Source organism: Oncorhynchus keta, chromosome 4, assembly GCF_023373465.1.
Source record: "Oncorhynchus keta strain PuntledgeMale-10-30-2019 chromosome 4, Oket_V2, whole genome shotgun sequence".
Classification (NCBI taxonomy): Eukaryota; Metazoa; Chordata; class Actinopteri; order Salmoniformes; family Salmonidae; genus Oncorhynchus; species Oncorhynchus keta.
Genome location: NC_068424.1, coordinates 13,439,809 through 13,451,663, shown reverse-complemented (window position 1 = coordinate 13,451,663; position 11,855 = coordinate 13,439,809). Strand labels below are relative to the sequence as shown.

The 11,855-nt window shown below is 44.6% G+C and overlaps 1 protein-coding gene across 1 annotated transcript in view; it reads left to right on the top strand.

Annotated features, from left to right (window-relative positions):
• The first annotated feature begins 295 nt into the window (after window positions 1-295).
• LOC118369633 (ankyrin repeat domain-containing protein 33B-like) overlaps window positions 296-11,855 on the top strand; it is a 31,337-nt gene continuing 19,777 nt past the window's right edge. Inside the window, exon 1 of the mRNA XM_035754166.2 lies at window positions 296-1,316. Within this exon, the coding sequence (XP_035610059.1) occupies window positions 885-1,316 (432 nt within the window). The 5' untranslated portion in view covers window positions 296-884. The remainder of the gene's footprint in view (window positions 1,317-11,855) is intronic.

Genomic DNA, 11,855 nt, shown 5'->3' with positions numbered 1-11,855 from the left:
GAAAAATATATAATCTCTCAATGTTAATCACAAAATGCACCAAATTCATGCATTTAGCTGTTGAAATTATTTGTACATTTTTTTAGGGGGATGCCTCAGGACCACCCTACTGGCATTGGGCTAAACCCCCGAATGTCTTCATATCCTAGAAACGCCCCTGGCTCTGATGCTCCCGATGGGTTTGCCCGATTTTAATCTGCTCAAACGAAATGAGAGGGAGGGAGGGAAAGGGAGAGCGAAGGAAGGAAAAGAGAGAAAGAGAGAGAGAGAGAGAGAGAGGGGGGGTAGTACACTACGAAACTAATCGGATTATGGGAAAGTTTAGCGTGTGCCTGTTTCTCTATTCTACATTGGTTTCTGTTCCATTCTACACTGGTTTGGTGTGTGTGGTACTTTTAATTTCTGTACTGTCTGTTTTCTCCCCGAAATGAGGACCGGAATTGTGTCTCATCTCGATGATGAAATTACAAATCGGTGGAACTCTCTCGGTTTGATTTGCAAAGGAGGACCTTTGACTGGTGAATTAAAATGAAGAAAAAAAACACCAATAATCTTCTCATTTCGAATGCGGACTACAAACCCGTGTTGCCTAGGTTGGTACTCCAGAGCGAGAGCAGAAATATGGTTTGATGTTTATTTCTCACGGAATGCGGGATGATGGAGTTGAAATATTAACCGGGAAATATTCCCCAAAGGAGTCGGAGCGGCAGTTGGCCTGTTGGATTACGTCAAAACTATTTGCCAAACCTTCACTTTCATTTAATTTCCAGGCTCTTTACAAAGTTAAACTCATAATCCGTGTTGATGTTGGCAAAAACATCCAAGTGCGCCAGCCCACATCCACCATTCTTTCCCCCAAGGAGGACAGCCACCTAGGGGGTTAGATGGTTCTGATCACGGACGAGAGAGACGGAGGTGGCTCCTCTACTACGACCCGTGTCAACCAGTTGCAGCAGAGCACCAAAGGCGCCAGCGTTTTCGTCCAGGTCCACCCGACCATAACCGCCGAACCCCCGCCCTTATCAAACGACGACTCATACCTCGGGTCCTGTGAGTCTGAGGGAGACGAGGACGATGACTACGAGGAATACGACGATTTATCGTTATTACCGGACACCAAGAGTATCGCCTCGGACGACTCATTCTACCCACCGGACGATGCGTTCGCGGACAACGAGCGGACCCCCTCCCCGCAGAGTCCCGAGCCGTTGTCGTTCTTCCAGGCGTGCTGCACCAACAATGCCACGATACTCCGGATCATGATCCGACAAGGTGTGAAGGAGGCGGAGGTGAGGGAGACGGATAAAAACAACAGGGTAAGTCGAGTTCAATGTGCCTATATGTTCAGTGTCAAATAGTTTCTTCGGAAAGTGTTCTGTTTTAATGCATGTATATCCAGTGGCTGCTCCTCTTGTGTGTTTGGAGATTGGGAAAATATAATTAGGTCGTTTGGACACAATGGCGCGTGAGGTGCGAACTCATATGTGCGTAATTACGCATGGTCAAAATGCGTATCCAAAGTGATCAACTGTTGCATGTCGGTTGGATGAAGACTTGGGCATTTCACACATTTATGTCACAGGAGTTAAACAAGAACATGTCAGCCACTACAACACTATTCAGATGATTCATATATCACCGACCACAGTACCTGATATTCAAACTTTCAGATTCATGAGGACCTTTGTATCCCAAAGTTAAACCTGTCCTTCCATCCCTGCTGAACTGAGTTGCTAATGTAGTTTGTTCCACATCTAGGCCTAAGTGCTGCTTTTCCCTGGTTTCCCTGGTTTTGTTATGAAACTGGTTCCCTGTAGATGGATGAAACATTACATGGGTATACTGTATTTTACCCAGTTCCATGTTTTATTCAAGTTGTTTGATATAACGACCATATTCATGGTGTGTGTGTGTGTGTGTGTGTGTGTGTGTGTGTGTGTGTGTGTGTGTGTGTGTGTGTGTGTGTGTGTGTGTGTGTGTGTGTGTGTGTGTGTGTGTGTTTCTCTCTACCCATAGTTTATGGGTTTAGAGAGAGGAGCCTGGAGCTCTGCTAGTCATAATTACAGCAACAGGAAAACACTGAGCCCCTCACAGTCAGCAGAACAGCCAGTCTTTATGTATGTATGTATGTATGTATGTATGTATGTATGTATGTATGTATGTATGTATGTATGTATGTATGTATGTATGTATGTATGTATGTATGTATGTATGTATGTATGTATGTATTTCTGAGTGTCTGTGTGGATTGAGGGTAATTGTGAGAGAGTCAGTGTAATATTGGTTTGCTTTCTGACTTTCTAATATGAATCTACCTTCAAATGAAGGGCCTGTTAAGACAGTATTTTACAGAGACTCATGAGAATACTTTTCTAATTTAGGTCTACAGACTGTCCAGCGACACATTACAACTCAATATCTGTTTTATATAAAACATAGTGTAGATTTTATTAGACAATGTAAGTCAAAGAGACAGCTAGCTTTTATCAACGTTCCGATCCACCTGCTGTTTTAACTGTCATTATGACTCACCAGATGTTTTTCAACCACAGCCCTCACAACAGATAGACCAAAGAGGAACTGGCTGGAACCCACCAGTGGGGCCCCTCCTCCTTTGACACACAGACACTCAAAGCCACTGAAGACAAACATCCCTTTACGTCTTCACCTCTGTACGGGGCGGCAGGGTAGCCTAGTGGTTAGAGCGTTGGACTAGTAACCGGAAGGTTGCAAGTTCAAATCCCCTAACTGACAAGGTACAAATCTGTCGTTCTGCCGCTGAACAGGCAGTTAACCCGCTGTTCCTAGGCTGTCATTGAAAATAAGAATTTGTTCTTATAGTTAAATAAATGTTAAATATATATATAGTTAAATAAATGTTGTTTTGCTTTTTTTCATGCAAAGGACAGTTGCATAAACACACACACACACACACTCACTTGTTCTATCCGTGCGCTGTATCAGGGGCCTTTCTCAGATTGTACAGTGAAGTGGCCATGCAGTCCTCTCTGTGTGTAATCACTGATGAGGTCAGAGTGCCTGAGGGAGGAGGAGCGGGAACTACATCATCGGAACCAGAGTGCCATGATGCCGACTGGATGTGTCTCTCTGCCTGGCCCTGTGCCTGCTACCCATCTCACCCCATGCTGTATAGCATTCCCTATCAATGCTCTCTGTGTGTGTGTGTGTGTGTGTGTGTGCGTGCGTGTGTGTGTGCGTCTGCTCTCTGTCTGCTGTTCATTACACTGAGAGACACTCCTGTCTCCTGTCTCCTGTCTCCTGTCTCCTGTCTCCTGTCTCCTGTCTCCTATCTCCTGTCTCCTGTCTCCTATCTCCTGTCTCCTGTCTCCTGCTCCTGTCTCCTGTCTAAATGTCTCCTGTCTCCTATCTCCTTCTCCTGTCTCCTGTCTCCTGCTCCTGTCTCCTGTCTCCTATCTCCTGTCTCCTGTCTCCTGTCCATGCAGTCTCCTGTCCTATCTCCTGTCTCCTGTCTCCTGTCTCCTGTCTCCTATCTCCTGTCTCCTGTCTCCTGTTTATCACTGAGAGACACAGAGTCTCCTGTCTCCTGTCTCCTGTCTCCTGTTTATTACACTGAGAGACACTCCTGTCCCTGTCTCCTGTCTCCTGTCTCCTGTTCCTTACACTGAGAGACACTCCTGTCTCCTGTCTCCTGTTCATTACACTGAGAGACACTCTTGTCCTGTCTCCTGTCTCCTGTCTCCTGTTCATTACACTGAGAGACACTCCTGTCTCCTGTTCATTACACTGAGAGACACTCCTGTCTCCTGTCTCCTGTTCATTACACTGAGAGACACTCCTGTCTCCTATCTCCTGTTCATTACACTGAGAGACTCCTGTCTCCTGTCTCCTGTCTCCTGTCTCCTGTCTCCTGTCTCCTATCTCCTGTCTCCTGTCTCCTGTCTCCTGTCTCCTGTCTCCTGTCTCCTGTCTCCTGTCTCCTGTCTCCTGTCTCCTGTCTCCTGTCTCCTGTTCATTACACTGAGAGATACTCCTGTCTCCTGTCTCCTGTCTCCTGTCTCCTGTCTCCTGTCTCCTGTCTCCTGTCTCCTGTTCATTACACTGAGAGATACTCCTGTCTCCTGTCTCCTGTCTCCTGTCTCCTGTCTCCTGTCTCCTGTCTCCTGTCTCCTTTCTCCTGTCTCCTGTCTCCTGTCTCCTGTCTCCTGTCTCCTGTCTCCTGTCTCCTGTCTCCTGTTCATTACACTGAGAGACACTCCTGTCTCCTGTCTCCTGTTCATTACACTGAGAGATACTCCTGTCTCCTGTCTCCTGTCTCCTGTCTCCTGTCTCCTGTCTCCTGTCTCCTGTCTCCTGTCTCCTGTCTCCTGTCTCCTGTCTCCTGTCTCCTGTCTCCTGTCTCCTGTCTCCTGTTCATTACACTGAGAGATACTCCTGTCTCCTGTCTCCTGTCTCCTGTCTCCTGTCTCCTGTCTCCTGTCTCCTGTCTCCTTTCTCCTGTCTCCTGTCTCCTGTCTCCTGTCTCCTGTCTCCTGTCTCCTGTCTCCTGTCTCCTGTCTCCTGTCTCCTGTTCATTACACTGAGAGACACTCCTGTCTCCTGTCTCCTGTCTCCTGTCTCCTGTCTCCTGTCTCCTGTCTCCTGTCTCCTGTCTCCTGTCTCCTGTCTCCTGTCTCCTGTCTCCTGTCTCCTGTCTCCTGTCTCCTGTTCATTACACTGAGAGACACTCCTGTCTCCTGTCTCCTGTCTCCTGTCTCCTGTCTCCTGTCTCCTGTCTCCTGTCTCCTGTCTCCTGTCTCCTGTCTCCTGTCTCCTGTCTCCTGTTCATTACACTGAGAGATACTCCTGTCTCCTGTCTCCTGTCTCCTGTCTCCTGTCTCCTGTCTCCTGTCTCCTGTCTCCTGTCTCCTGTTCATTACACTGAGAGATACTCCTGTCTCCTGTCTCCTGTCTCCTTCTCCTGTCTCCTGTCTCCTGTCTCCTGTCTCCTGTTCATTACACTGAGAGATACTCCTGTCTCCTGTCTCCTGTCTCCTGTTCATTACACTGAGAGATACTCCTTTCTCCTGTCTCCTGTCTCCTGTCTCCTGTCTCCTGTCTCCTGTCTCCTGTCTCCTGTCTCCTATCTCCTGTCTCCTGTCTCCTCTCCTGTCTCCTGCCTCTCTCCTGTCTCCTGTTCATTACACTGAGAGATACTCCTTTCTCCTGTCTCCTGTCTCCTGTCTCCTGTCTCCTGTCTCCTGTCTCCTGTCTCCTGTCTCCTGTCTCCTGTCTCCTGTTCATTACACTGAGAGATACTCCTGTCTCCTGTCTCCTGTCTCCTGTCTCCTGTCTCCTGTCTCCTGTCTCCTGTCTCCTGTTCATTACACTGAGAGATACTCCTTTCTCCTGTCTCCTGCCTGCTGTTCTGTAAGACACACCTACTATTCTTCATGTTCCTGTCACTCAGAGGCCCCGTCGACACTCAGGTTGTAAAACTGATGTACAACGCATTTGCACATAATGGTTGTGATCCAATGGAGAGAATGTCTGCACAAATATGTTTACACAGTAATGCTTATGTTATTATTTTTGTACAGAAAAATTGTTTTCTCACAATAGCTGTGCCAAATTTGTTGTACATCAGTTGTACTATTTGAGTGTGTATGGGGCCAACAAAGGGATGAGTGGTTAGGGTTTGAGATGTGTTTTCAGTTTGCTTAGTCACAGAAACAAGGGACAATGTTTTCATCTGTGAAATGATCTCTTGGATCAGGAATGATGACCTTAGCTATCTGTCACACTGTTAAACAAAGCTCTGTTTTGGGTATGAGTCTCTCTGTGTGACGTACGTCCCATCTCATGTCCTCTGGTGTTACCGAGGCAACATCTATATCTGATACACAGGCAGAAGCAAAACTAAATCTGTTAAATATTTTATTAAAGCAAGGAGGAACACATATATAATTCTGTTTACTATTGCTGTAGTTTAGAAGTTGTAAAATGTAACAATGGAACCTGGTCAGTTGAAGACAAGGAACGATGAACAGGCTACATGGTAGAGTAATATGGTAGCATACAGCAACAGTACACAGTCAACAACCTGTCTAGGGGGTTAAAGGTCATCCTCTGGACTGGACACAACCCGATGATAGAGAGAACCTCTAAACCAGTGGAGGCTCTTCAGATGAGGAAGGGGAGGACTATAGTCCTCAGTGAGTTTCATAAAAACTAAAATAGTGAAACATAAAAAAGTTATCCTTTTTAGATAAAACTGTACTAAATATATTCACGTCACCAAATAATTGATTAAAACACACTGTTTTGCGAAAAAGGTCTATGGTAGCCTCAACAGCACTCTGTAGAGTAGCACCATGGTGTAGCTGGAGGACAGCTAGCTTCCGTCCTCCTCTGGGTACATTGACTTCAATACAAAACCTAGGAGGCTCATGGTTCTCACCCCCTTCAATAGACTTACACAGTAAAACAACTTCCGGAGGACGTCCTCCAACCTATCAGAGCTTTTGCAGCATGAACTGACATGTTATCCATCCAATCAAAGGATCAGAGAATGAATGTAGTACTGAAAGCATAAGCTACAGCTAGCTACCACTGTAGTGTATAAAATGTGGTGAGTAGCTGACTCAAAGTGAGAGAAAGACAGTAGTTGAACAGTTTTTAACAAATGAATTTCTTCCAAAATTAGGGAGAAGCAAGAGAGAAATAGAGAGAGAGAACTTAACTTGAACTTTAACTTAGCTAGCATATAGCTAGTTTAGCCTACTCAAACACCGGCTCAAACAGAGAGGGATGCTATGTTAGCTAGCAGGCTATGGCTATCAAACAGAGAGGAATGCTATGTTAGCTAGCAGGCTATGGCTATCAAACAGAGAGGGATGCGATGTTAGCTAGCAGGCTATGGCTATCAAACAGAGAGGGATGCTATGTTAGCTAGCTGGTTATGGCTATCAAACAGAGAGCGATGCTATGTTAGCTAGCAGGCTATGGCTATCAAACAGAGAGCGATGCTATGTTAGCTAGCAGGCTATGGCTATCCAACGCTGGAACTCTTCCAAGTCAAGGTAAGCGTTTGGTTTTATGAATTTATTGCCACCGGGGCTCGCCAGTGTAACTGCCAAATGGCTTTCTGACTGTACGCTGTACTGCACGATTGTACTGCACGCGTTAGTTCTAGTAGTTCTAGTAGACTATGACTTGACAATGATGTAGGCTGTGTGTAGCAGTTAGCGGTTATGATATGAACGTTTGGCTTGGAAAGGTTTTTTCACCTATTCACAGACAGCTGACGTGTTGTGCACTGAAATCCATAAGCGAAGGGAAAAGGTGAGAGGAGTAGAGCGCGCTGATAGTCTAATTATATTAAACAATGAGCAACGTGACCATGCAGTTTTTATGTGGCTGCTATGAAAGTGAACTGTTTTCGTGTGATCAGGTGGTGTATTCATTCCACCGATTCCGTTGAAAAACGTTTCTTAAACGGAAGCAAACGGAACGAAACGGGGATGAACATACCTGAATTTGTCCGATAGACTTGTTTGCAACTGTTGAACTAATGATTATACACCCTAGATCAGCTAGATGCAGGCCAGAGTGTACAAGGTGGTATTGAATGAGTCACTGTTTGTCACATTGTTTACTCACAATTCTCTTGACCTGTGTGCATCTACGTTGTAAACTTTCATTCATAGGTTAGGTTGTAAGCAACCTCATGATTGGAACAGGGACCATTTGAGTATCATCGAGCAGCCTAAACCTATCGATGTTACATTGAACTGGGTGAATGGAATATGAATGACAGCAGCCTAAACCTATGGATGTTACATTGAACTGGGTGAATGGAATATGAATGACAGCAGCCTAAACCTATGGATGTTACATTGAACTGGGTGAATGGAATATGAATGACAGCAGCCTAAACCTATGGATGTTACATTGAACTGGGTGAATGGAATATGAATGACAGCAGTCTAAACCTATCGATGTTACATTGAACTGGGTGAATGGAATATGAATGACAGCAGCCTAAACCTATCGATGTTACATTGAACTGGGTGAATGGAATATGAATGACAGCAGCCTAAACCTATCGATGTTACATTGAACTGGGTGAATGGAATATGAATGACAGCAGCCTAAACCTATGGATGTTACATTGAACTGGGTGAATGGAGTATGAATGACAGCAGCCTAAACCTATGGATGTTACATTGAACTGGGTGAATGGAGTATGAATGACAGCAGCCTAAACCTATGGATGTTACATTGAACTGGGTGAATGGAATATGAATGACAGCAGCCTAAACCTATGGATGTTACATTGAACTGGGTGAATGGAATATGAATGACAGCAGCCTAAACCTATCGATGTTACATTGAACTGGGTGAATGGAATATGAATGACAGCAGCCTAAACCTATCGATGTTACATTGAACTGGGTGAATGGAATATGAATGACAGCAGCCTAAACCTATCGATGTTACATTGAACTGGGTGAATGGAATATGAATGACAGCAGCCTAAACCTATCGATGTTACATTGAACTGGGTGAATGGAATATGAATGACAGCAGCCTAAACCTATGGATGTTACATTGAACTGGGTGAATGGAATATGAATGACAGCAGCCTAAACCTATGGATGTTACATTGAACTGGGTGAATGGAGTATGAATGACAGCAGCCTAAACCTATCGATGTTACATTGAACTGGGTGAATGGAGTATGAATGACAGCAGCCTAAACCTATCGATGTTACATTGAACTGGGTGAATGGAGTATGAATGACAGCAGCCTAAACCTATCGATGTTACATTGAACTGGGTGAATGGAGTATGAATGACAGTCATCCAACGCGCTGTAATAGAAGTAAGGCTCATAAAGACATGATCTCTCATCATAAACGGCACTGACCGCCACTGTAAACCCCTAGAGGTGAAGACACTGACTGGAGGGACAACGGGTTTTATTCAACATGTTACATTTCTTCTTTCTTGAGGTTGATCTTTCTTTTGTTGAGGAAAGGCTTCAAAGTTGAACATACTGTATGTCTTCGACACAAACACCCCACTCTCTCAGTGACCTCTGGAAGTTTCAGCAACGGGCTGTTTCTTGACAGAGTAGTGTGTGCGTGTGTATTTGTATGTGTGTGTCAGCAGTGGCAGTCCCTCTCTCCTTCTGTCTCGGTTTAGCCTCTCCCACGCTCTCTCGCTCTCTCTGTCACACACAGATGGATGGACACACAGCACATCACCAGAATGAGGCCACCCCTCTCTCTGTCACTTCTCCATGTTACCTCACCTCTCTCTCTCTCTCTCTCTCTCTCGCTCAGTGTGAAGCTGATAGGGCTAAGCTTTTCTATTTCTGTCTCTCTATATTCCGAGATTACTCCCTGGCACTGGGTCTCTCTCTCTCTCTCTCTCTTACTCTCTCTCTCTCTCTCTCTCTCTCTCTCTCTCTCTCTCTCTCTCTCTCTCTCTCTCTCTCTCTCTCTCTCTCTCTCTCTCTCTCTCTCTCTCTCTCTCTCTCTCTCTCTCTCTCTCTCTCTCTCTCTCTCTCTCTCTTGCTCTCTCTATGTGTATCAATGTCCTGGGATTTTGTGTGTGTACCTGTGGGGCTGAGAGCGGAGTAGTTTCACTCAGTGACCCTATTGACCTTAAGGACCTACAGTATATATCTAATGGGACTAGCCCTGATGCTCCTCCTCTTTCCCCCTACCCCGCTACACAGTTTCTCCCTGCAGTTAAGAGCTCCTTAAACTGACTCCCCGAAAAACATCTGGGTCAGATGGTGTAGATCCTTTCTTCTTTAAGGTTTCTGCCACTGTCATCGCCAAGCCCATCTCTGATCTTTTTCATCTGTCTCTCCTTTCTGGGGAGGTTTCCAGTGCTTGGAAGACAGCCACGGTTCATCCTTTATTTAAAGGGGGAGATCAAGCTGATCCTAACTGTTGTAGGCCAATTTCTATCTTGCCCTGTTTATCAAAAGTGTTGGACAAACTAGTCAATAATCAACTGACTGGTTTTCTTGATGTCTATAATATTCTCTCTGGTATGCCGTCTGATTTATGGACGTGTCACTGCAACCTTCAATGTCTTAATTTATGTCACCACTGTTCTTGACTCTAAGCAATGATGTGCTGATATTTTATTGACTTGGCCAAAGCAGTTTGATATGTAGCCATTCCAAGTGGATCACCAAACATTTCTGTAAAAAACCCAACGATAAGACCTATTCTTGATTTGTTTGCAGGTAGCTGCACTTGATTCAGCAGCGCCGGGAAGTCAAAGTGTTCCCATGTTGAACCATTTCATGTGTCTGAAGGTAGAACTTCGCCTACCCGCAGGCCCAGAGAAACAAATCAAGTGCACCCATAGGCCTACCGCTGGCCAATCAGATAGCTGAGATCACAGTGTCTAGTTTCCTCGCTCCATAGACTGTAAAAAGAAACCTTGAACATTTTTGAAACTATGACTAGAGAGAGACTCAATGAATATAGCAAAGAGCTGCTGTTTTTATGGTTAAGTTCATCTTTAAGTTGTTATTCAGCACATTGTTCAACAGTTTTATAAGAAATAAAATGTGTGTTTCGATAAGCTTGCGTTGTTATTATTTGGGAGTTGTTATTTGGGAGTTGTTTTTAATATCAAGAAATATTTCACTTTCTCTGGTCATATGAGTAACAACATGAATTGGTGCATGAGGCAGAGATAATGTAGTGCGACTTGAGTTTCGCTATCAGCTGGAAGACTGTCTGTCCCCTTTTCTCAGCGGAGGGAGGGAGAGAGAAGGGACAGTGAGTCGCGTGGGAGGCAGCCTCAGCTGCACTCTCACTCCCTTCAGACTGACCATCAGATGCAGGCCAATAGTCTACTCAAATTTTAAAAAGCGAACTATTATGCTCACTCAGCTGTGCCTCACAAGTAATACAGCAAATGATATATTACCAACCAGTGTGGTCATAAACCTTCCATTTTGAAAATGGTATGAGAAGACCAACATGTCGGGAAACATAAAGTGTATGCAGTGAAACATCTGTTTGGGCTTTTTGCGATCAATTTGACGTCTACAAATGATTTGTAATTATGTTCTGGCCTCCATCCACTCAAGAAAAAAAATTGCCCATGGCTGAATTTAGTTGATGATCCCTGGTATTGAGCTTTATTAAGTCACTTCATATAAGTACCTAGGAGTATGGTTAGACTACACTGTCCTTCTCTCAGCACATACTGTGTCTTGCGAAAGTATTCACCCCCCATTTTTCCTATTTTGTTGCCTTACAACCTGGAATTCAAATTGATTTTTGGGGGGCTTGTATCATTTGATTTAAACAACACTGTACCACTTTGAAGATGCAAAATATTTTTTATTGTGAAGCAAACAAGAAATAACACAAAAAAAAAATAGAAAACTTGCAATACAATCCAATACAATCCAATACTCTGTAGAGCTGCAAGTACGTCTCTTGGGGTATATCTCAATAAGCTTAGCACATCTAGCCACTGGGATTTTTGCCCATTCTTCAAGGCAAAACTGCTCCAGCTCCTTCAAGTTGGATGGGTTCCGCTGGTGTACAGCAATCTTTAAGTCATACCACAGATTCTCAATTGGATTGAGGTCTGGGCTTTGGCTAGGCTACTCCAAGTCATTTAAATGTTTCACCTTAAACCACTCAAGTGTTGCTTTAGCAGTATAATTAGGGTCATTGCCCTGCTGGAAGGTGAATCTCCTTCCCAGTCTCAAATGTCTGGAAGACGGAAACAGGATTCCCTCAAGAATTTCCCTGTATTTAGCACCATCCATCATTCCTTCAATTCTGACCAGTTTCCCAGTCCCTGCCAATGAAAAACATCCCTACAGCACGATGATGCCACCACCA